Genomic DNA, 27,092 nt, shown 5'->3' on the forward strand with positions numbered 1-27,092 from the left:
ATTATTTTCCCTCTACCGTCCTGATTTCTCAAACAACATAATTATCTACAGCAAAGATTGATCAAAATATCATGGGTTAGTTACCAGATTTTACTTGTCTACAAAAATCATTTCTATTTTTTTCCCCCTCAGTGATCAATGGCTCCACAAATGAGAATGAATGGATTTTTTCTCCACTTCTCAGTTTTATGTCACAGAAATGATGAGCCTTCACCAGAACAAACTTCCCATTCCAGTCTTACAATTACCCCCATCTAAGGAGATTTTTTTTTTTTTTGACTGGCAAACAGTATCTAAATTGTTGAGGACAATATGAAGAAGAGAAAGAGAATCCAGTTCACTAAGAAAAAATAGCAATATAGCCTTCTTTCTACAAGAATGGGCACACTGATGTGCATTTAATAGAAAAGCAAGATGCTAAATAATTAGCAAATTTAGGTTTATTTTGAGACACTTTTTTTCCCTGGAAGTTAGGCCTGTGGAAAACAGCATAAGATAGAAAATAGAAAATAGCAGCTTATTTTCCCATCTTTTATTAAAATAAACAGCAATTTATGGTTATACAGAGAGCTGCATTTCAGGAAGCCTTTAATTCTATAATTAAGTTTAAATATGTTCAATCTCACCAAAAAATACATTCTCAAAAACATTTTTTTTTAGAAAATAGGCAGTAAAAACACAGCCCTAATTAGATCTCTCTCTCTCACACGCACACACAGACACAAACATACACACATTCTCAACAAATACAGAGCAGAAGAAACATAGCTATAAAAAATTCAAGCTTTCTCCCAATGCACTTATGTGATGAAAGAAATTTTTAAGACTCAATGCAGAATATAACAATTACTATTGGAAGGTAATCAATTAGTAAAAAAAAATACATGGAGATGGCCTCCAAAGCATCAGCACATAAAATCACTTAGCCTCTACCTTACTGTCAGCTGTGGAAATGCCAGTGTTTAACACATACATTTGTATATTGAGCAGACACAGTAGTTTTGGAAAAATATACAACCAGTATTTAAGTTTGAAAAAGCAAATGAGAAAAATAATGAATCACTCCTTCTTCCTATACTGCTCAACCTGCCTTTGCTTAGACTTTATTGAATTCAAATACTAAGTATTGATGTATGTGGTTTTTCCTGTGAGCAGAGAGAAAAGTAGAAAATGAGAAATTGTGTAGATCTATTTTTAGGAAAAAAGCATATGCATTTCAGACTAACCAATTTTTAGACCGAAATAAATTACAGTGCTCAGAAGATGATGTTTGGGAATATTAAAATACCTTTACAACACACAGAGTTGTTTAAAATTTTTTTGGCTTTCTCATCTATATGATAAACTATTTCTTTTACCAAAATTGGTTAAAACTTACATTTGGTATTTTAGTCTGAAGATATTTCAGAGGCACAGAAAACCTAAATCATAGTAAGTTTAACAACTCTTTTGAGGTAAGCCATAATCAATCTTATTGTAACAAAAGAGAACTCAAATTGGGTTAGAGATAGTTGTGAAAATGAGAAAATTAGAATAAGTTGCATTAAAATACTAATATTTGAAACTCTAGAGTAGCAAGGTTCCTCTTAAGGAGGATTTATGTTTATGAGTAGAAATCCTGAGACTGGTATTGTCTTTTTCTCCTTACAGAAAACCTGTGTTTCTTCCAAGCAATTAAGTTTTCTATGGGGAAATTGACAAGTGGGTTAGTTCATGCTAGACTCTCAGCCTAAAATCACTGTGCTTACTTCTCTCCTTTTTTGCTGTAAAGAAGACAAAAGACTCCTGCTTTTACTCCTCTAAATTCTTTACTGTGCCTTTACCTCATCTCAACTCACTGCTGGAATCTTTAATGTATGAATTCATAAAAATGGGATGAAGAATTAGCATTTCTATGAATAAACAGATTCCCAGCATAAGATTCTAGAGATCTGGAGTTCATTTGCTATTTTTTTTTAACTCACTTCACCACGATCATGGGTCCGTTGCCAAACAGTGATCTCCATCTTCTTTTTGTGTCTATAAAACAGTATTTTAAGTCCCTGAAACACACTATAGGAAATGAAGGCAATTTAGTACATTTCAGATTTATGAAATGTAATGTGATAAAATAATTACTAAAGGGAAAAGTTTAAGGTTTTTTTTTTTTTTAAAGGACATTAATCCTTTCAAACTTCTAGACAGAATTACTAAATTACCATTTGACATTCTAGGGGCCTAAGAGCCTGATTTCTCCTCCAAAAGTGAAATTTTTCACTGGCTTCAAATTCCCTATTGCTCAAACTGATCAAGGAAGCAACTTTTCATTTCGGGCAAGTATCATTTTCAATTTAATGATGACCTTGAAAGGACAGAAAGGTTGCATAATGTGTGGTTCAGAATGTGTTCTGGGGGCAGATTAACCAGATGTAAGATGGGCTTCCACCAATTATGAACCACACAACATTAGGCACGTGTGCCAGCTCTAAATGTACTGTGTCTCAGCTCCAAGTCTACCCTCTCTGCCCTGCTTTGAGATCTGGAGCTGGACGGTGCAAACATTTCTCTTCTGAATAGCTCACACAATGCTTGGCTTCGTTAGTAAAGAGCACAGGATGCCACAGAGCGTAGCAGAGGAAGGAGCTTCTCTTTTTGGTTCCAGTGTGTGTTTTGTTGTTGCTCTTGGACCATGACTGCCAGCAATATAAAGCAACTCAGTTACGGTCACCCTTCAGTGAGTTCTGCAGGCATCCTGGTGGATAATTTCTTCCTTGGACACTAAATTGTTAACCAAATCTAGCCCACAGCATCCCAGCAAATTTCTCCACCTTCCAGAGGGTTCCAGTCACACCCTCTCCAGTCAAGTTTCATTCTCAGTGTTGGGATGTGGAGGCCACCCCTCCTCCAAATGTATCCTTTCCTTAATTCTCTGTCCCAATCCTAGAGGTAGTAGCTGCTCCCTACATTTGTTAATTCCTTTCTTCTCTACTGTTCTTTTAGTTCTTTTTGCAGTTAACCATGTCTCAAAAGGTAATAATTCTTCATATTACATTTTCTCTGTTCCAATTACTAGGGTGGTTTCTGTCTCCTGAATGAACACTAACTGATAATGAAAGTCTGTAAAATGAGGATAATATTAGGGTTGAATTCTGCGATTTGTTTTGATGATTAGAAGAGTTTATATAGATAAAGTTCTTAAACCATGTACACTTGGTAACAGTCTTAATGTATATCAGGGACAGGCTTACAACTGTAAATCCCAGGCAGATATTTCAATAGATAACTCTTCTGATACAGTAAGAAAAACAGAAAATATTTTACGAAATTCCTACTTGGGTTCTAATACAAGATGGTGACATAGGAAGATCCTGGACTTGGGTCCTTCCACAGACACAATGAATCTACAGCTACACATGGAGCAATTTTCTCTTGAAAAAACAAAGAAAACAAAACTAAAGCCTAGGTGAGTGACTCGTACACATTGTGCAAATGAGAAAATATCCACTACAAAGCGGGTAGGAGAGGCTGAGACACAGTCTTGCCCTAAACCTGACACCCAGCACAGCGATTCACAATCAGGAGGAAACTCAAAACCCAGAGCTTCTCCCCAGGGAGTGAAAGACTGGAACCCCGACATCAGGTACCCCAACTTTTAAGACCTGCACCTGAGAAAAAGCCCCCCCAAACATCCAACTTTGAAAAACCAATGGGGCTCACATCCAGGAGACACACAGATTATAGTGAACTGAGAAATGGCTCCTAAAGGGCTCACAGTCTCAGACTCACCCCAGGGACCAGTGCAGAAGCAGTTGATCGAGAGGTGCCTACCTTTATGTGAAAGAGGCTTATATGCTTATCTAAAAAGTGTCAGCCTAAAGGGCAGACGTTTACTTTAACACACATCCAGGGCCGGCTGGGGAACTCCCCAGGAATGGAGGCTGGTAGACGCCATCTTTGCACTAGCTCTCTGTCTCCACCCAACTTGCTGTACCTCTTGGAAATGGCTTGCCCCCTCCCCAGTTCTTGTGCCTGATGCCCAGGGAACACCTCTAAGTCACCTGTCACTGGCTTATGTCACCAGCAGGGCTTATGCTAGGGGGACCCACAAGACTGTAACCAACAGAGAAAAAGTTCTTAATTAGCTACCACCCCCAGGAGACAACAGACAGAGATACCCAGTCTTTCTATGAAAAAAACATATTAGCTTATCTTCATAGCTGTGGCCTGAAGGGCAGGCTTCTAATCACACAAACATGTAAGGGTCCAATCTAATCCTCTCCAGAGACCTCAGAGGGTGGGCAATATCCTCATGTCCTCCCTCTGCCTGATTCCAGAATGCCAGTATCTCCCAGAGAGGAACTGCACAGTGTCTGGTGTCCTGGTTTTCATGGCTGCTGCCCAGAGGACAGCCCTTGATTGCCCAGCTCTGGTGGCCAGTAGGGTTTACATTCCCAGGTCCTGTTAGACCATAAACAATGGAGAGACAGAGCTTGGCAGGCTACCACCCCCAGGGCCCTGTGCAGACAGCAAACCAAAATACACCCCCAATATTTCTGTGAAAGAGGCCTATTTGCTTGTCCCAGACCTTTGGTCTGAGGGGCAAGCTTCTGGTTTGGCACACTTCTAGGGGCCTACCAACGTGCATTCCAGGGATGGAGGTCAGTGGACGCCATCTTTGCAATCTCCTTCTGCCTTGCTCCAGGTCACATGGTGTCTCCCTACAAGAAACTCATCTGGCATCCTGATTTTTTCAACTGCCTCAGGGAGGACACCTCTAGATGGTCTGGCTATGGGGGCCAGGAGGACTTAGGCTTGCAATCTCACAGGAATGTATATATTTGCATACTTTACAAGTTGCTGCCTGGAGGTCTGGCTGCCTGAGAGTCCAGCTTCCAATCAGCCTGAATCTAGGTGCTGACTGACAGCCTCTGCTTTGGGACATTGACAGGACTTAGCACACCCTCAACTACTGGGAGCCACTAAAAATAAAATAGGCTACTTGGACAATCACAAATGTTTTAGAGATAACCCAAGAGCTAGGTTAGGGTTGAACCATAAAGGCTACTTCTTCAAGACTGGGAGAGGTAGCTGTTTTATCCAACGCATAGAAGCCAACATAGAGAGACAAGAAAAGTGAAGAAATGGATGAATATGTTCTGAGAGAAAGAACAAGATAAAACCTCAGAAAAAGTCCTTAATGAAATGGAGTTAAGCGACTCGTCTCTTAAAGAGTTCCATGTAACGGTCATAAAGATGTTCACCAAACTCAGGAGGAAAATGGATAAACACAGTGAGAACTTCCACAAAGAGACAGAAAATATAAGAAAGTACCAAACAGAAGTCACATAGTTGAAGAATGCAATAATTAAACTGAAAATACACAAGCAGGGTTCAAGAGCAATAGAAAGGATCAGTGAAATCAAAGACAGTGCAGTGGAACTCTCCCAATCAAAGCAGAAAAAAGAATTTTTAAAAAGTGAAGTTAGTTTAAAGGACTTATGGGACAACATCAAGCAGGCTGACATGTGCATGATAGAGGTCCCAGAAGGAGAAGAGCGAGAAAAGGGGGCAGAAAACTCATCTGAAGAATAAGTTGAAAACTACCCTAAATTGGGAAGGAAACGTCCAGATTCAGGAATCCCAGAGAGTTCCAAAGAAGATGAACCCATAGACCCACACCAAGACCATTATAAATTTAAATGTCAAAAGTTAAAGACATGGAGAGAATTTTAAAGCAGCAAGAGAAAAATAACTTGTTAAATACAAGGGAACCCCCATAAGGAAATAAGCATATATTTCAGCAGAAATTTTGCAAGCCAGAAGGGAGTGACACAATATATTCAAAGGGCTGAAAGAAACTTCCAATTAATACTCTACTTGGCAAAGTTATCCTTCAGAATTGAAAAAGAGATAAACAGTTTTCTACCAAGAGCTAAAGAAGTTCATCACCACTAAACTGTCATTACAAGAAATGTTAAAGGGACTTCTTTAAGCTGAAAAGAAAGGATGCTAATTAGTAACAGGAAAACAAATGAAAGTATAAATCTCACTGGCAAAGATAAACACACAGTAAAATTGGTATAGTCTACTCTTGTAAAGGTGGTGGTTTAATCACTATTAAAGATAGTATAAAAGTTGCAAGAAAAAAGTAGTAAAAAAAAAACCTGTAACAACAATAATTAGTTAAGAGACACATAAGATAAAAAGTTGTAAAATGTGACATCAAAAACAAGAAACATGGGGGTTGAGAAGAGTGAAAATATAGAGCTTTAGAATGCATTCAAATTTAAGTTATCATCTTAAAATAGACTTAATAAATGTAAGTTGTTACATGTAAATCTCATGGCAACCACAAAGCAGAAACCTATAGTAGATACACAAAAGATAAAGAAAAAGGAACTAAGCATACTACTATAGAAAATCATCAAATCAAAAAGGAAAAGAGCAAGAGAAAATAAAAGGAATGGAGGAGTTACAAAATGGCCAGAAAACGATTAACTTGATGGCAAAAAGTACCTACCTATCAGTAATTACTTTACATGTAAATAGACTAAATTCTCCAATCAAAAGGCACAGAGTAGCTGAATGGATAAAAAATAAGACCCATCTATAATGTTACCCACAAGAGACTCACTTCAGATATACAAACTGAAAGAGTTAAGCTTTGGAGATAAGTGATATCAGACAGAATAGACCTTAAAACAAAGACTGTGGGCTTCCCTGGTGGCGCAGTGGTTGAGAATCTGCCTGCTAATGCAGGGGACACGGGTTCGAGCCCTGGTCTGGGAAGATCCCACATGCCACGGAGCAGCTGGGCCCGTGAGCCACAATTGCTGAGCCTGCGCGTCTGGAGCCTGTGCCCCGTGACGGGAGGGGCCGCGATAGAGAAAGGCCCGCGCACCGCGATGAAGAGCGGTCCCCGCACCGCGATGAAGAGTGGCCCCCGCTTGCCGCAACTGGAGAAAGCCCTCTCACGAACCGAAGACCCAACACAGCCAAAAATATAAATAAATAAATAAAAAAAAAAAAAAAAAAAAAAAAAAACAAAGACTGTAATAAGAGACAAAGAAGGGCATGACATAATGATAAAAGGGTCAAACCAACACGTGGCTATAATGTTTGTAAATATTTATGCATCCAATATAGTTTCTCCTACATATATAAAAGTATATTAACAGACCTAAAAGGAGAAATAGACAGCAATACAATAATTGTAGAGGATTTTAGTACCCCCATTTTTATCAATGGATAGATAATCCAGACAGTAAATCAAAAAGGAAATATTTGGACATGTTGGACCAGATGGACTTAACAGATATATAGATATATATGAAACATTCCATCCAAAGGCAACAGAATACACAGTCTTCTCAAGTACACATGGAACATTCTCCAGGACAGATTATATGTTAGGCCACAAGACAAGTCTTAATAAATGTAAGAAGGGTGAAATCATATCAAGCATCTTTTCTAACCACAATGGTATGAAACTAGAAATCAATTACAAGAAAAAACTGGAAAAAACCCACAACTATGTGGAGGTTAAAAACATGCTACTAAACAACCAATGGTCAAAGAATACATCAAAAGAGAAATCAAAAAATTCCTTAAGACAAATACATATGGAACTACAACATACCAAACTTCTGGGATGAGACAAAAGTTCTAAGAGGGAAATTCATAGGGATAAATGCCTATCTCAAGAAACAAGAAAAACCTCAAATGACCTAACTTTACAACTCAAGGAACTAGAAAAAGAACATAGCCCAAAGCTAGTGAAAGGAAGGAAATAACAAAGATCAGAGTTGAAATAAATGATATAGAGATTAAAAGGCAATAGAAAAGATCGATGAAACTAAGAGCTATTTCTTTGAAAAGATAAACAAAATTGACAAATTGTTAGCTAGACTAACAAAGAAAAAGAGAGGGCTCAAATAAATAAAATCAGAAATAAAAGAGGGGCATCACAACTGATAACACAGAAATACAAAGACTTATAAGAGACTACTAGAACAATTATACACCAATAAATTGGAAAACCTAGAATAGATAAATTCTTAGAAACACACAACCTGACAAGACTGAATTATGAAGAAATAGAACATCTAAATAGACAACTATGAGTAAGGAGACTGAATCAATAATCAAAAACCTCCCAACAAACAAAAGTCCAGGACCAGAAGACCTCACTGATGAATTCTACCAAAAAATTTTTTCTACCAAACATTTAAAAGAGAAATAATACCAATCCTTAAACTCTTCAAAAAATGGAAGAACACTTCCAAACACATTTTCAAGGCCAACATTACCCTGATACCAAAACCAGAAGAGGACGCCACAAGATGAAAACTTACAGGCTAATATTCCTGATGAACAGAGATGTTCATCAAACACCTCAATAAAATATTAGCAAACCAAATTCAAGAGCACCTTAAAAGAATCATACACTATCATCAAGAGTGGTTCATTTCAGGGATGCAAGGATAATTCAACATCAGTGAATGTGATACATCATATTAACAAAATGAAGGATAAAAATCATACGATCATCATATCAATAGATGCAGAAAAAGCACTTGACAAAATTCAACATCCCTTTATGACAAAAACTCTCAACAAAGTGGGTATTAAGGGAATGTATCTCAACATAATAAAGGCCATATATGACAAGCCCACAACCAACATCACAATCAATGATGAAAAGCTGAAAGTTTTTCCTCTAAGATCAAGCACAGGACGAGGAGGCCCACTCTCATCATTTTTATTTAACATAGTATTGGAAGTCCTAGCCACAACATTTAGGCAAGAAAAATAAAATTAAAATAAAATAAAAGAGCATCAAAATCAGAAACAAAGAAGTAAAACTATCACTATTTGCAGATTACATGATTTTATATATAGAAAACCCTAAAGATTCCCCAAAAAACTGCTAGAACCAATCAATGAATTAGTAAAGTTGCAGGATACAAAAGCAATATACAAAAATCTATTGCCTTTCTATACATCAATAATGAAGTATGAGAGATAAATTAAGAAATGAATACCACTTATAATTGCATCAAAAAACACAAAACATCTAGAAATCAATTTAACCAAGGAGGTGAAAAACCTGGGCACTAAAAACTATAAGACATTGATGAAAGAAATGGAAGAAGACACAAATAAATGGAACAATACTCCATGCTCATGGATTTTAAGAATTAATATTGTTATAATGCCCATACTACCCCAGGCAATCTACAGATTTAATGCAATCCCTGCCAATATTCCAGGGGAATTTTTCACAAAAATAGAACAAACTATCCTAAAATTTTTATGGAACCACAAAAGACCCCAAATATCCAAAGCAATCTTGAGAAAGAAGAACAAACATGGAGGCATCTGGCACCCTGATTTCAAACTATATTACAAAGCTATAGTAATTAAAACAGTATGTTATTGGCATAAAAACAAACAGATCAATGGAACAGAATGGAGAGCCCAGAAGTAAACCCACCCATATATGATCAATTAATTTTCAATAAAGGAGGCAAGAATATACAATGGGGAAAGGATAGTCTCTTCAATAAATGGTGTTGGGAACACTGCACAGCCACATGCAAATAAAATGAAAGTGGACCACTGTCTTACACCATACACAAAAATTAACTCAAAAGGGATTAACGACTTGAACATAAGACCTGAAACCATAAAAATTCTACAAGAAAACATAGGTAAGAAGCTCCTTGACATCAGTCTTGGCAATGATTTTTGGATTTGACACCAAAAGCTGAGTCAACAAAAGCAAAAATAAGTGGGATTACATCAAACAGTTTCATCCCTGTTTCTGGCCCAGACTTCCTAAAACCCTTGAAATTTCCGAGGTGTTATGCGTGAAAAAGTTGTCTTTTGTTATGCTAATGGAGTGACTTTGGACAGTATCTAAAGATGGAGGCTGGTTGCCAATGGAGCCAACTATATGATTAGAGGGTTGGAACTTTCAGTCCTACCCCTGACTTCTGGGGAGAGGAGATGGGCTGGAGGTTGAATCAATGGCCAATGATTTAATCAATCATACCTGTGAAATGAAGCCTCCATGAAAACCCAAAGGACAGAGCCTGGAGGGTTTCTGGGTTGGTGAACATGTGGAGGTGCTGGGAGAGTGGCACCTGGAGAGGACAAGGAAGCTCCTCGTCCTTTCCCCATACTTTGCCCTATGTTTCTCTTCCAGCTAACTGTTCCTGAGCTATATTCTTTTACAATAAATGGGTGATCTAGTAAGTAAAATGTTTCTCTGAGTTCTGTGAGCTGCCCTAGCAAATTAATCAAACCCAAGGAAGGAGTCTTGGGAACCTCTGACTTATAGCCAGTCAATCAGAAGAACAGTAACAACCTGGGCTTGAGATCATCATCCGAAGTAAGTGGAAGAAGAGGGGAGGCAGCCTCGTAGGACTGAACCTTAACCTGTAGAACTTGATGGCATCTCTGGGTAGATAGTGTCAGAACTGAGTTAAATTGTAGGACACCCAACTGATGTCCTGAGCACTATCTGGTGTGGGGAACACCCCTCCCTACACCAGAATTGAGTCCTTGGAACACAAAAGATAGGAATTTATCTGAAGAAAACAAAAAGACTAACTCGAAAGGATATATGCACCCCCATGTTCACTGCGGCATTATTTACAATAACCAAGAAAAAGTGGTACATATACACAATGGAATAATATTCAGCCATAAAACAGAAGAGAATCTTGCAATTTGTGACACCACAGATGGACCTTCAGGGCATTAGGCTAAGTGAAGTAAGTCTGACAGAGAAAGACAAATACCATATGATTTCACTTACATGTGGAATCTAAAAAACAAACAAACTAACAAAAAACAGTAACAAAAAACCAAGGTCCTGGGGCTTCCCTGGTGGCGCAGTAGTTGAGAATCTGCCTGCCAATGCAGGGGACATGGGTTCGAGCCCTGGTCTGGGAAGATCCCGCATGCCGCGGAGCGACTAGGCCCGTGAGCCACAACTACTGAGCCTGCGCGTCTGGAGCCTGTGCTCCGCAACAAGAGAGGCCACGACAGTGAGAGGCCCGCGCACCACGATGAAGAGTGGCCCCCACTCGCCGCAACTAGAGAAAGCCCTCGCACAGAAACGAAGACCCAACACAGCCAAAAATAAATAAATAAATAAGTAAATTTATTAAAAAAAAAAAACAAAAAAACCAAGGTCCTAGTTCAGAGGACAGACTGGTGATTGCCAGAGGCAGGGAATTAGGGGGTAGGGGCAAAATGGGTGAAGGGGGTCAAAAGGTACAAAGGTATATTCTAGTTATAAAATAAGCAAGTAAGTCATGAGGATGTAATTTATAGCATGGCAACTATAATTAATAATATTGTATTGCATATTTGAAACTTAAGAGAGTAAATTTTAAAAGTTCTTATCACAAGAAAACAATTTGTAACTATGTATGGTGATGGGTGTTAACTAGACTTATTTTCATGGTTATTTTTCATTATATACAAATATCAGATCATTATGTTGTACATCTGAAACCAATATAATGTTATACATCAATTATACCTCAATAAAAATATTTTTAAAATTTAATAACAAAAAAAGAAACATTCTTATTTAAACAACACTCACTTAAGTAACATGCACTTTACATTCAGAGAGTAAATATGCACACACAAATCTTAGTCCGGTCAGTCAGGACTTTCACTTACCAAAATTGGCTTTATCTGCTCCATCTGGGCAGTCAGATGTAAAATCAGAGAGCTTGCTGGATGAAATACAGCCTGCATCTTCATGTGGCCCAAATCCAGCTTCAAAATTAAGAGATCGAGAGAATAAAACATCTTTTTTTCTCCAACATAAATGGGATGCATAATTGTTTCATGAACACTAGTTTTTAAATACGCTAAAAATGGCAAGCACAGGAGGATCTCAATAAACCTCTGGCCATTAATATAACATAAGTCCCTATCAGTGGGACGTGATAAGTCCCCTTCCACTCCCGTCCCTAAACTCCTGGCTGGTAATAATACTAAATTCAATGAAGGAGATTCTATAATTGCCTATTGGATAAATTTACAAAAATGGTGAGAAAGTTTTTTTTTTTCCTTTGTGTAAAATCATTGGTCTTTCAGGAATAATTCATGTAAGTTTGGTCTAATGAGAATTATGCTCTAACCAACTGAGCTGGTGTTCAGATTGATGCACACATAAATGAGTTTTGAGTTAATTTATGAAAAGAATTCTCTGTATGTGAGATCGAGTATTCTCAGAGCCTTCCGCTAAGGTTAATTTTAGTGATAATTTAAAATATTTAACCACACTTCTGCTTCCAAATACATTCTCCTCAATGTCAACTCTAATGCCTTCCTACTATTCCAATTCTGGTGATGCAGTATATGATTAGAAGAATGAAAATGTTTAATTAATTAACAGAAATAAGTAATTCTGGTTAACCCTCCAAAACTCATTAATCATTAAATCTGCAGCTTTGCATTCTTTAATGTCTATCAAAACAACTCACATACACAGAGCTTAGAAAGGTTTATTATAAATTCAGGACACACATTCTGAGTAATGTAAATGCATGTTAACACAATACAGAGTTCGGACATAGAATATACAGCCTTACCAATGAAAGATGTCTTTAATAAAGGACTTTTAAAAATTCTTTAACTCGGATCTCAATCCAGAATTGATTCTCCTACATCATCCTTGATTAGTGAGTGCATTTAGCTCCTGTTAAGAATGCAGCTTTTCCTCTCACTAAATATGTTGTTTAAGGAAACATAACTTCAGAATGTATGACATGCCTGATGTCCACATGCAGTTATTTTTCATGTATGGAGAGTAAGAACAATGAAGTGTTTCAGTTTTCAGGCAACATTTTTAATATTTATTTCTATTTGTTAATTGAGACCTGACTGTAGGGGTGGTCAGAAAGAAACATCAGTTAGTGTTAAAATAACAAAGTAACTGCAGGCACAATGTATACCATTTCAACACACTCTCAGAACCTAAACTACGGTTAGATTTTCAAAAATGCCTATTCTACTATTTGGGATCATTTTTATGACAATATACCTGTCTCTTAACTGAAATTCTCTACAAAATATTTAGTCAGAGAATTAGCCGAACTCCATCTGTTTCTTGAAAATATTATGTTCTGAATTTAAACACAGAATTTTAGGGTCAAATTTGAAATTTTTCTTTGGTCTTAAGTCACTTTTTCAACCATGATAATCTTTTTGAACTCCTGAGTGATTCTGAAACATGAATTTAATTACATATTCACTTGAAGTGTCAAACAAAATTAAAATACAATTGAATTTTTATAGTGGTGTTTTAAAACATGCAAAATATTTAAAATTCATAACTTTTATAATTAAAAAAAAAATCTGTATGTGACAATTTTAGCCACAAATGTAGAATGTTATTAGAAGAGAGCCTAAGGCCTAGACTGTGATATAACATATTTTTTAAAAAAGGTAAAAATATATTTTAAAAAGGTAAAAAAATATGTTTTAGTTTTCAGGAACATGTGATATAATCCACATCTTGGTATTAGGCATTAGTGAACTATATTATTGAAGGATTCTAATATATTTTATATTTTTATATCAAGGAAAACTAATTATTTTAATGTTCAAAACTGCAGCAACCACAAGAAAAAAACTTACCTTTGCTTTTAACGCTAGTACTTGGAAGTGTCTTATATGAAATTTCACATTCCTGGGATACACTGATGTCATCTAGAGCAACGGTAGCATGTGATGATAAAACAGTAGCTTCTAAAATTAACTATAATTACAGAAAGATAAATTATTAAAAATATACTATAAAAGTCTTGAAATAACTTTCTAGGCCCAAAATGGAGCCATTCCTGCCCTGGATGCCATGACAGCAAACCAAAACTTAGATAACTTTCATGCCCCTTTAATGCTCCCCTTGACCAGAAACAGAGTATATTCAGCAGTCAATCCCCCAACTTCAAACCACCTCTGGGCTCTATATTTCCTTGTTCCTTCTCACCCTAAACAAGGTTGACTATATGGTCCCAGTCAACTCGATATTTTCTGTTTTACTCTTTCTTATTCTTTATTCTTTACCCTGTAAAGCTTCCTGCCTTCCACCCCATTTTACAGTTCTCCAAATAGAGACTGTCTGCTTCATGAAGTGCTGAATAAACCTTGTTTGTACCACCTAAATTGTCTTCTTTAACCATTTTTTAACAGAAGTAAACTTATTACAATCATACTTTTTGGTGTAGAGAAGCTCATTTGTATCTGTCCCAAACTTCCAAACTAATTTTAGAAAATTGTTTGACCAGAACATTCAGATTAGGAATTTATAAAGTCATAACTGCTTTGACAGCACCTTAGGTAACCCTAATATCTTAGGTAACCTTGTTTCAATTAGAAGTTGTAACATTCATCATGACTGAAGGCTGCCTTCCCATTGGAGCCATTAAGAGTCATAAGCATTTAAAATGAGCTCTTTGGGGTAATCAACTGTGTGGTTCACAACTCAGTTTATTTGAAATATGAATTCATTTATAACGGGTTGGCTGAAGGCAACGATTCATTTCTGTATCAGAATATTTAAATACTTATATATATATATTATATATACATATATGGAAACCTACATAGTGAGGTAAATAACCACATACAGTGGTTAATAACATTCATATGCTAAAGCACTTGGAGGCACCTATTTAAGTTTAATTTATTCTAACATTCTAAGTAATGACTGGTATAATTTGTTTTCTTTCTTGTTAATCACTCACATTATTATGTTGTTACTCCACCATGGAAGGAAGGAAGGAAAGAAGGAAGGCAGGAAGGCAGGAAGGCAGGAAGGCAGGAAGGCAGGAAGGCAGGAAGGCAGGAAGGATGAATTTATATCCAGAGTCTTAAGGATGCATAGCAGGACCACTAGACCAGGACACGGCTAGTAAGTGCATCTCCACGTAGTCAGGGAGGATCTCTGGTCTCAAAGATCTTACAATTTACTTGATATGATACATTAACAACTAAGCTATACCATAAGTACTATATAAGAGAGAAATACAAGATACTAAAAATCAAAGAAAAGCACTTCATTATTTCTGTCAAGAATATGAGATAGAATTTGAAAAAAAAAAAAAAAGATTTAGCAAAGAGGTAGTGTTAAACTTCAGTTTTAATTGTTGCCTAAGATTCTGTTACCATGAGAAACTGGTAACATAACAAGAAAAAAAAAGGAAATGTGAACATGTAGAGTATATTTAGAAAACTTTGGGCATTGTAGGATGATGGGGTTTAGGACATGCTGTCCCAAAATAGGGCACCTATGCAGCATATGGAATATTTCTAGCCAAAGGAATTTGAGAAATGGTATGTGCAGGATGGACTTTTTGACCTTTCCTCTAAAGCAGATCAAACCCTCATGTGAGAGGAGCCCTCCCTATGCCAGCAATATCCTTATCTCTGAAGACAAAAGGACACAGAGAAGCTGAACAAAGAGGCTTAGCTAAGTTCCCCAGTTTATTACACTGGGCTCATATCTTTGCCCTATCGTACCTTTCTACAACTATCCACTCTTCATCAAACCTCTCACAAAAACACTCAGGTTTAACTATTTCTTCAGGTCTTCATTTCCTTATGAAGGCTCCCACGTCAGGTAAAACTAACATTAAATAATTTTATATGCTTTTCTCCTGTTAATCTGCTTTATCAGTTTAATTTTGAGACCCAGTCAGGTACTCTAAGAGGGTCAAGAAAAACTATTTCCTTCCCTATGGTTGGAGTATAGGATTTTTCGCCTAAATGAATTATTGCCTAAATATTTGTTAAGAGAAGAGGACTGATCGCATGAATTGGTGCAACCCAACTGGACAGCAATTTGATGACATCTATTAAAAAGATAAATAGCATAGACTACAAAAATTAAGCCCATCCTCAGGGTTTACCTTAGAGATACACTCATAGGCACACATATGAAGACCTGGGCAGGAATGTTTGCTTTAATGTCGGTTTTGATAGCAAATGAATCAGAACAACTCAAATGTGAATCAATAAATAAATGGTGATATAGATCATGGACTACTGAGCCAGTTAAAAAAAAATCTATCTCTGTATGCTAATGTGGAAAGACCTTCAACATAAGTTTCTGAGTAAAAATTAAATTACAGAAAAAATTTATAGTATGGTACTACTTAGGCTAAAAATACACATGGTTCAGATTTCTAGATATATGTGGTACATACATACATATTAATTAAATAGAAAAGGGTCTAGAGGTAAAAATAAACTAGTGTTATAGGTACTTGAAGATACAGACTATGATGGAAGGTAACGACACTCAGGAGGGACTATTTCTTTATCTGAAATTTTTGATACTTTATAATGAGATGTATATAATTTTAATGATTTTTAAAATTCTGATTAGAGCTGATTTCTGTAGAGTCTTAGCCAAGAAATTTGGCCTTCATACAAGAGGCAGAAAATAGTAATAGATTTTAAAGAAGGATTTTGATGAAATGTAGACAAGCATTGTGAGAAATAAATTATGCTTAACATCATTAAGTTATTGTAATGTATCTGGACAGCTTTAATTTGGAAGAATTTTTTTTTATTCATTATTGTAGTATGTCCTACATTGAAGTCAGTTAAAATACAGATGTTTAATTCTTCAAACTCATTAGACAGGTAGTTATGGCCACCATATTTGAAGGACTACACTACTCAAAGGAAAGCTGGAAAAAGACAGAATGTTTGTTTGGAGCACTTCTGTGTCCCAGGAGAGGTACATGCTCCTATTCTTTGAATGGAGTGGGTGCGCCCTGGGATGAGCTGAATGATGGGATAGGTCTTTAAAATATGGTTACCTCATTTTGTCCGAAGAAAACGACTAGGCTCTTTTATATCTTCATATTAAAATGTAAGTATAAAACAACTCCCAGAGCAAAATAAAGATGATATTAGGTCATCTACATGTCTGCTTGCTTACTTCTATATAATTAAATTCAGGACAATGTAATGAACGATTATAATTTGACCATTAATTAAAATTTTCCACCTTTAAACAGAGAATAATGTTACTTCCTTTTAAAAAAATGTATCTCATATCTGTAAATAATATCACCTGATTATTCCAAAATCATCTTCACTGTTCCTATTTTGTATTACTTGCTTTAACCAAGCTGATCGTTCGATTTGTCACCAAAGGCAGTTCCCTTTGGGAACTACAGTATCAGTTAATAATTGGTATGTGGGCCAGAGGTTGCTCAGAAGAAATGTTTCAATCATTGACAAAGGCAGAGTGAAAACCTCATTTTATAAGTTTCTCAAGGTAATTTGAGAGTTAAAATTTCAAATTATATGTAAATATCTTTCCTTCTAAAACTATTTTTTAGGATCTTGCTGATTTTTGTCTTATCCAATTATATTATATTACTCCCTGAGTGAACAGAATCACTTCTTGTTTTTCTTTCAGGAAGCACAGCAACGTGTAAATATTGTTTATAATCAAGTGATTACTTTTTAGATCTGCAAAACAGAAAGAAACTTTTCCAGAGAAATACTCAACTAGCATATTTAAATTTTGGTTCTTTGATATCTTGCTTTAAAAAAGAATAATGAGAATGAATAAATATGAATCTAAGAGGAAGTGGAGACTATAGGAATATAGTAAGACGCAGTAAAGAAAAATTGGACTATAGTAATTTTTGATAAATGATGGTGGTATTAAAAATAAGATCAACAGCAAACTTTTATTTAGAGCTTACTGCATGCCAGGCATGTTCACTTATTTTAACACTGTGAAGATGGTGTTATTTTCTTCCACATTTTAAAGCAAAGGAAACAGAAGCTCAGAGAGTTGAAGTTACTGGTTGAAGGTCACATATCTAGTACGAAAAATGTGTGACCTGAGCCATGGATGACTTTTCTGTACTATATCACTATCATGAAATAAAGAGATAACTGGTCTTTAGCAGATACTGCAGAACAGAGCTACCTGGCAAAACAAGATTTAATGAAGCCCTAGGTTAAGAAGGCTGAGGACAGAGCAACATTACAGAGACTAGACCAGCTTTTACTTTGTATTATAGATCTCACCCTTCACTGAATCTTCAAATAATATCAGGAAATTGTTATTGATCTATCCCACTGACTCTGATCAAGAGCGAACATGGTATCATTCATTGTGGAAAATTTCACAAAAGGCTCATTTTAAAATGAAATCTGAAATATGACACAATTATGTTTTAGTAGCAAACTCAAAGACAGTAGATCAACTGGAAATCAATGGACAGTATTCAGAAAAAGTACTACCTCTAGATATGAAATTAAGAAGAGCAGTTAGGAAAAAAGAAATTGTAAATTAAATGAAAATATTTGTGTAAAAAGCTGAACATATAAAATGAGTAGGCCCAGTTAAAACATATTGAAAAAATTCTATTAACTACTTGACTTACATTCTTCCAATAAAAACTGCACAGGAAATGGAGAGAATATTGAAATGTTGTTAATTTGCTGTTCATACAAAATAAACAGTAAGTCTAATCCTTTTCCACTAGGAACAATGAAAGCCCTACCTAACCAGGGGTGCTGATTTCCTAAGGAACTCAGAGCAATTTGCATTCTGTTGTGATGTGTACAAGAGACATAAAAGGACCACACTGAATCTGAATTTCATGGTTACAAGAGAACGAACGGAGAGGTCATACAGTCCTATGCCTTTCTCCTTTCCAATGCTTATATAGGATGACGCCATATAAATACATGTTCAGAGTTTAGTCACATTGAACTGATGACCAGGCAATGACAAAGGTCACCCTTAAGTAATTCAGTCCACTAAATTTAAAGTGCCAAAGGATCCTGTTTCCAAGAAGATAAACTTTAAATATTTGAATATTTAAAAGCTAGATTGACTATTTGTGGGTATAATATCTTTTCCATTTGCTATTGATAAAAGAATGAAGTAGAACTGTACCTAGCTAGAATCCTCATGCATATTTTCATAGTTTTGAAAATAGACTTAGAAAAATCAGGTTAAAAACAACATATTAGAATTTTTTTTTCCTGTAAAGAACAAGAAATGGAATAGAAAAGGGTACAAAGAGGACAAAAGCTGCATCTTTAGAAGCAAACCTATCAACATTATAAGCAAACAAAATGTTCATATTAGTTCATTCTGAGGTGTGAGTACATGGGTATTTGCCTCTCTGTATATTTTCTATTTGTTTGAAAGATTTAATAATATATCTAAGTAATATTAATGTATTAAATAAAACTGTGTATATGTATCTGTGTCTGACTGTATGTATTTATGTATCTTGCATGCATGTGTATGTGTATAAAATCTGGACTTATTCATACCAGAATGTTAACACAGGCTCCAAATTCCTTCGCCAAAGTCTTTGAGTCCAGCTGGGTTTTGAAATCTGAATAGTTCAGAGTTGAGGATGTTCATCTAAAATGTATCATGTATATTACTTGATACCCTCAGGGAGACTGGGGGCAGCACTTTATCATCAAACACATCACTAAATGAACTGCCTAACACTGGTTCAGGTCAGGAGAAACTTTGCCTCTAAATTTGTTTTTCAAAAGCTTATTGCTTTCCAAATTGCTGATTAGAGACTGTGGACTTGTAATGAATGGCCTTCTGAATAGTGACATCTGAGAGAACAGTTCTTATTTTTCTTTTCACTGAACTGTAGTTTCTAAAACAAGCCTGTACTTCGGCCAAGTAACAGGATTACATAAGAAGGAACAGAGGTGCACGCTAAAATCCTTACCTTCTCGGGCTGAATTAAACCTGGCTGAGGCTTAGCAAGAACCCAGGACAACTCACTCCCCTCAAAAAGCCAGCACGATAAAGCAGAGGCTGGGAATTCCCTGGCAGTCCAGTGGTTAAGACTCTGCCTTCCAATGCAAGGGGGGCACAGGTTCAATCCCTGGTAGGGGAACTAAGATCCCACATGCCGCAGGGTGCGGCCCAAAAATACATTAAAAAAAAGAAGAAGAAGAGGCCGATTGGTGCTGACTGGGAGCCCCCAGGTAGGAGAGAGAAAAGCCAACACGTGGTGCTGATCCAGCATGGAGGGGAGTGAAGACAGAAAACATCACCAATCTGTGGATACCAAATTACAAAATTCCATCAAACCACTGGTCAATTTAAAAACTAGTTAATATGCCCCCAGATAATAAACAGTAGTCTCAATTTGCACCTCAAAACAAAGCAAGACAAAAACCCCAAAAGAAGAAATATTAAACAGGAAAAAAAAAAAAAAAAAAAAAACCCAGTGCGGAAACTCTTCAATAACAATGGTAGGTTAATGAGGCCAAGAAAGAATGGCACAAGCTTCAACTCATCATATTTCTCAAATAGCCAGTTCTAACAAAGGACATTCTGGGTTTTGTCTTTTGTTTTTTTATTAAGACTTTTAGAGCAGTTTTAGGTTCGTTGCACAACTGAGAGCAAAGTACAGAGGGTTCCCACACACCTCCTGCCCCCAGGCGTCCAATAGTCTCCTCCATTATCAACGTCCTCCACCAGAGGGGGACATGTATTCCAACCCATAAAATAACACTTACACATCATAATCACTCATGGCAAAAGGTTTTCCCCAAAGGATGAGTCCTGTATTCTCTAGCAGTCTGTTGTACTCTGGGTGGAGCTGTTCGTTCTGAGGTGAGGTATTATTTTAAATACATCTTCTCCAAAATATCTTGTGCTCTCTCTGTTGGATTTCTATATTTACCTCAGTTTGGAAATGAGTATCAGATGAGGTGCGTTATTTTTCAGAGGCTACTAACACCCCAACAATGTTCTTACTTCCCCACCCCCATTTACAGAGGAAGAATCAGAAGCACAGAAGGATTAAGCAACTTCCCTCTGACTGGACACCTGGGCTTGAACCCCAGGCTCCAGAGCTCATGTTCATAGCTACCATTTTAGCTACATTCTCTTTAATTCAGATTCCTCTCAAGCATTGCTTTTATTATCACTGTGGTTTTCACAGATTGGAAAATTTGAAGCTCAAAGATGTAATGTACACAATCACTTAACAACCCATGGGGTGAGCAGAGATGGGAACTCAGACTATGTGACTCCTAAGGCAGTGAGTGTTCCACTGTGTTCCACCATCTAATCTAGTTTCTAAACTAGCTCTTTTCAAACATCATCTAGAAGGGAGTCATGTCCAGGAGGGTGGAAGCTGGTGCACCCATTTGATAAGCTACAGTTTCCTTCTTTCATTATCAACAAAGTAAATGACATAAAAGTGTGATAAAGTTCTCAGCATTAATGGGCAGCAGAAAATAAGGCAATAGGATTAAAATATGAGTGCAGCCCAGATTTTTTTCACTACCTCATATAATCCACCATCCTCACTTAAGAAAACAAATATTTTCCCGTTAAATTACTCTTCTCTCTGCCATCCTATTCAATTCTTATCTCCATTTTTGCTATGCTTCCACAAGTAAGTCTTGAGCAATTAATCAAGATAACCTCTCTACTCATCCCTGATTGTGAATGTTTGCTTTATTAATATCAGATACATTTATGGGATATATGTACTATATTATTATCTGGAAAGATCAGCATTAAATAAGCATCTTCTGCTCAGTTGTATTAATTTCTTACGTGCTTACCTGAAAAGGCAGAGTAGATTCTCCAGCCTTCGCCAACAGATCGATTTTTGCTTGTCTCCACTGAGATTTGGAGATTCCAATTAGATCACCTTGCTTCTGCAAATCCCCATCCAGTGATGTTCTTGTAAAAACCGAGAGATGTGAATGCTGAGACAAACGATACCAAAACTGCACCTGGTGAAAAATGTGTTTGAATGATATAAATATTCCATTTACCTGTGTCCAGTAGCTCTTCTATAGTTAAAAATATCCCAAACTACTTCTTAATTCTCCTCCAAACATGCAGACCCAGAAAATGCTAAGTACATCTTCTGCCAGCCTTTGTATTCCCTCCTTAAAAAAAAGGCTCAAGGTAGCTACATTAACTGATATTTTTAACACATGCCATAGAGACATCTAAAGAAATGGGACACTAGCATCCTGCTCAGACAAGTGTGAGGACATATATTTGTCCACACCGTCATGGAAGTTTTACAGGACCTTCACTATTGCTTCTTATGAATCTGGGGAGATACACGTTCTATATCTGACTCAAAAATTACAAAACCATGTATTACTATTCATTCTCCTTGATGTCTCAATCCAACAAAAAATCTCAAAACCTTGATTTCTCAGGTAAGAGAAAACTGCTATGAATACTTTTCATTAATTCCTTCTCCATTGTGACATTATCAAAAAACTTGGGAGATTATATAATACTGTTCATCAATAATTTAATCCAACTAGAAAATGTTCTTTTTGAGGCTAGGGAGCCTTGACTTGATCAGTTTGGTTCCTACTCACCACCAGTGATGACATAATCTAAACGACTGACAGGTTAACTAGGTAGTGGAGAAAACACAGAGGAGTATTTTAAGGTGCCGATAGCAGTAGCTATAATGTGGAATTCAGCACTATCGTTTATTCAGCAAATACTTACTGAGCATTTACTAAATACTGGGCCCTGTGCAAGGCGAAAACTAATTGCCTCAGTGGTTGGATGACCCAATACAAAATATGTCAAAAAAACCCCACAAAAGCAAGTTCAGACACACAGCAATTTTTTCTTCTTCTCATTATGCCATAGAGAGTTCTAATGCTGCAGATTTCAAAAAAAACACAGTATCATTCAGTGATGAGGCCCCTGAGAAATGAAATCACTCTCTTTGGACTCAAAGTGACTCCTTTTCAGTTTCACTACATTTTAAAGTTTTGGTTTTTTTCCTTTGTCATTGGGCTTTTATTTTGTTATGTGGACAGATGTTATTACATATATTATTTCTTTATTATCCCATTTATTTCACTGTTGGTACCAATTTCAGTGGAGATGAAAGTTGAAAAAAAAATTTTAATGCTCTTTTAAAAAATTGTTCAAAACATCAAGCATTCTCTGTTCCAATGTGCTACACATTTTTTTTCAATGTCTACTTAATTGCCACCACCTGATCAAAGCATTCTTTCTGACTGTCCATTTCATATTAGATTTACTACCAAGCTCACCTACACTCAGGCCTTTAAGCAAGAAACGCAAAGTCAAACAGAAGTGTTTGATTAAATTCTATGGAAAGGGAGGATGTATGTTCCTCAACCGCAATTAAACTTTAGATCCCTGCTGTAGTTTCAGCATGTTCCAAGCTTGTAAATATGCAAAATGGAGCATTAAACCTAGTTGTACAAGAGCTTTGCAAGCCCCATCAGAATTTCAAGCTGTCATATTGTCACTCAGTACATTACCAGTGCGAAGTTATTTTAACAGTGCATTAAGAGTAAATACCAATGGGATCTATGTTCAATAAGATAAGAGCTTAGAACTTATATTTAATTTACTTTTTTAAAAACAGAATTGGCATTGTAGAGATTTAAGGAGAATTCTTCAGTTTGGTATAGACCAAGAAACTTTCCAGAGTCTTTTCAAATTTAATATTGGTAAGGGTAAAATCACTGAACAAAAGTTATAAATACAGCTGTGATTTTCGATAGGAACTTAGCCAACATCCGTGGCTCTCACTGTGATACACACTAGCAGTGGAACACTAAGTCTTAAACTCAGAATCACAATGCACGTTGTGAATTCCTCTTAGAACATATCAAGGCACTCTGTATTTAGTAGGTATTCAGTTAATAGGTATTGAAGAAAAGAAGCACGTTTGAGTGGGACCATCAGCATTCTTGCTAAAGCAAATGTCTATAAACCTTCAAAGAGACACAGAAAGAGAGACCTGCTCTGTGCTATAAAATGTGCAAGGAATTAAGTGTCCTTAAGGACCTCAGAGCTTTATGGGAGAGAGTGAAAAGAAAAGGAACAATTAAGTATAATGCGTATAATGACAAAGGTATGAAAACAGTGTGGCTATTTACATGTAAATGAATTAAACAAAATGAAAAAGTCACTTTCTTGGTTACACTCATCACATTTTAAGTGCTCAATAGCTATTTGTAGCTAGTGACTTCCATAGTGGACATAGCAGAGGAAAATTTCCATCACAGAAAATTCTATTAAAAAGAGCTGTATGTTAAAATTATACCAACCATTTAAAATTTATTTACTGCTTTTCATTTTAAAGGAAATTATTGTCTTGATTCATGCCTGATTCATTAAAAAGCAGTTATATAAAATGTTAATATTAAAGGCCTGCTTTTATTTCTCCTCGGTTTTCACTAAGTTATATATATATATGCACAACTTGGGTTGTATGTATAGGGTGACTATGCAAGACCGTGAATCATTTTATTCTAGAGAATTTCCTGTGGTTAAAAAACTTCCAACAAAGCAGTTTCTTTAACTGCAAATTGGAAAGAAAAGAAATGAAGCTCAAATTACTTAACTATTTTTAATTGTATTCTCTGATTTTATATTATTTGTATATTTTTAGAAATATGGAATCTGGGACATCCCTGGAGGTCCAGAGTTTAAGACTCCATGCTTCCACTGTAGCAGGCATGGGTTCCATCCCTAGTTGGGGAACTAAGATCCCACATGCCACTTGGTGCGGCCAAAACACACACACACACACACACACACTGAATCATTCATTTTACTATAAAAAGAAAGGACACCATATCAGGTGACTTATACTACTAGTTACCAAGTGTAGGTGAATAACTAATCTTGCTCTTTGGTTTCTACAGTGCCCTGTGATATTCCCAGAGGAATGGCCAGTTCTACAAAAGAATGTAATTAGGAACAATTAGTAATTACTAATTAGTAAATCTCTGAGACTAAATCCTGCAAAGGACATTAACAGGACATTACTTAGAAGTTCAAAATAATGTCTTCTTTATTTCTCTTTTCTGTTTCATTTTATTTTGGTCTGTCTCCCGTTGGAACTCTTCAAATTTTCTGCTTTTTTCCTCAACTTTCCTATGGTCTTTGTTCCACTTGCTTCCCTATTAGGGAGCTTTTTGGTCAGATCTTCATGTCTTTTCTCAGTTATTCTCCAAATTCTCAGCTACCTCTGCCTTCTCTGCTTCATGTCGACCCCTGTCTGGTATTTGCTACACCTGTTATATCTTCAAGATCTAGAATAATAAAAAGAGTAAAACACAAAAAAGTTTTTTAAAAAAGGAAAAGAAACAAGATATCTCTAACTCCTCAAAGCTCAAGTGGAATAAGTCAGTGTAGGGGAGGGGGATCATTCCTCTCTCTCTCACACACACCACCCTCATCATTACCACAGTGATTCTTACGACTCTTATTCATTATCATGTTTTTGCCTATTTTTATCTGAACAAGCTTAAGTAAAAGTTTGCAATCTTCAATAAAATATAATCTGTTTTTCTCATCTAAATGATTAATCTTCATGTGTTTTGACAATGTACAACTGGGGAGAATATCTGCTCAACCTTTCCCCAATAAACCATTGCTTCCTCTAGATTCTATCTCAGGCTCTAATACTATCATTGGAGTAAACAAAACAATCAGAGAACAGATCATGAGTGCACCATTCCAAGCCCCATTGCATATTACTTTTTTTTCTAAATTTCTCTCTGCTATGAGCTCATCACTCTACTTGGGGAACATTACAAGATAGGGCCTTCTCAAACTCATTGAGAGAGTTGTTATAAGTGGGTTATCACTTATATATATGGTTTATACGTATATATGTGTATGTTATATATTATATATAATATATATTTAATTTATATACTGTTACATTATATATTATATATACTTACATATAATATTACATATTATATGTATCTTATATTTTTATCACTCTCTGTAGCACTTCACACTGAACTGCTATCAGTATGCCTCACTAAATTCTATATTTTGTTATGGCAAACGTGTTTACATTGTCCCTAGTATATTCCCAGCATTAAAGGCTATGATGAGCACGGAGTAGGGAAGCAATAGGTGTGCCCTGAATCAGAGAAAGAACATTTACACTGGTATGTGTGCAGTCAGGGGAGAAGTCTCAGAAGAACTATTTTTGTTTTGTTTTTTACTTCCTTGAATCTGAACTAAATGAGTTCTCACATGTCTCTCTCTGCACTGGCTGCTGGAAAACTTAGATTCAAATATGTAGCCTGGCCCTCATAAACTTTATTTTTGGAGCCAACCTATCTTTCGTTTCATCTGTCTTTTTCCTGGTATCTCTATTCACTTCTTTTTAATTTTATGAATTTTTTGATTAAAGAGGATTAGAATAGCAAAATGAGTTGGGGAATACAAAAAAACAAAAGACACACACACAAAATGGCATTGAAAGCGGAAGCTTCATGTTATCATATTTAACATGCTGTATTTAATTATGAAGTCCTAAAAGTGAGATATGTCTTTTATACAGTAACTCAAATATGAGAGTGAGAAAATATTAATATCCACATAAATCTCCTTCAGATTTTACATTTCCTAATTTATTAAAAACAGTAACAGGGCTTCCCTGGTGGCGCAGTGGTTAAGAATCTGCCTGCCAATGCAGTGGACACAGGTTCGTGCCCTGGTCCAGGAGGATCCCACATGCCGCCGAGCAGCTAAGCCCATGCACCACAGCTGCTGAGCCTGCGCTCTAGAGCCCATGAGCCACAACTACTGAGCCCGTGTGCCACAACTACTGAAGCTCGTGTGCCTAGAGCCCATGCTCCACAACAAGAGACGCCACCGCAATGAGAAGCCCGAGCATCACAACGAAGAGTAGCCTCCAGTCGCCGCAACTAGAGAAAGCCAGCTCACAGCAACGAAGACCCAACACAGCCAAAAATAAAAAACAACAAAATAAAATAAATTTAAAAAAGAAAAAGTTTAAAATAAGAAAAAAACAGTAACAGTATTTCGACAGCAATAAGAAATAGTAGCTTCTGGCTCCCACATGTTGTTTGCCCTATCTCCTGGCTATTCCAAGGAAAAACGCCAAATTTCCACCAGTGACCAAAGGAGCTTTTGAAGCTTTTAAATAAAAGTCCACATCTTGAACAATGAGTAGTTACAGGAACAATTCTGCATGTTGATGCCATGTGTTGGCTACACATAAAGTACAGGGTAATTCATGCAAAAA

At 36.4% G+C, this 27,092-nt stretch overlaps 1 protein-coding gene across 1 annotated transcript in view; it reads right to left on the minus strand.

Moving 5' to 3' along the window:
• The window catches only part of MALRD1 (MAM and LDL receptor class A domain containing 1), a 608,926-nt gene that overhangs the window by 478,521 nt on the left and 103,313 nt on the right, over positions 1–27,092 (minus strand). Inside the window, exons 14-15 of the mRNA XM_057542012.1 lie at positions 21,616–21,789; positions 13,651–13,771 (exon numbers count right to left, since the gene is read on the minus strand). Of these exons, the coding sequence (XP_057397995.1) occupies positions 13,651–13,771; positions 21,616–21,789 (295 nt within the window). The remainder of the gene's footprint in view (positions 1–13,650; positions 13,772–21,615; positions 21,790–27,092) is intronic.

The sequence above is a fragment of the Balaenoptera acutorostrata genome, chromosome 3 (genome assembly GCF_949987535.1).
Source record: "Balaenoptera acutorostrata chromosome 3, mBalAcu1.1, whole genome shotgun sequence".
Classification (NCBI taxonomy): domain Eukaryota; kingdom Metazoa; phylum Chordata; class Mammalia; order Artiodactyla; family Balaenopteridae; genus Balaenoptera; species Balaenoptera acutorostrata.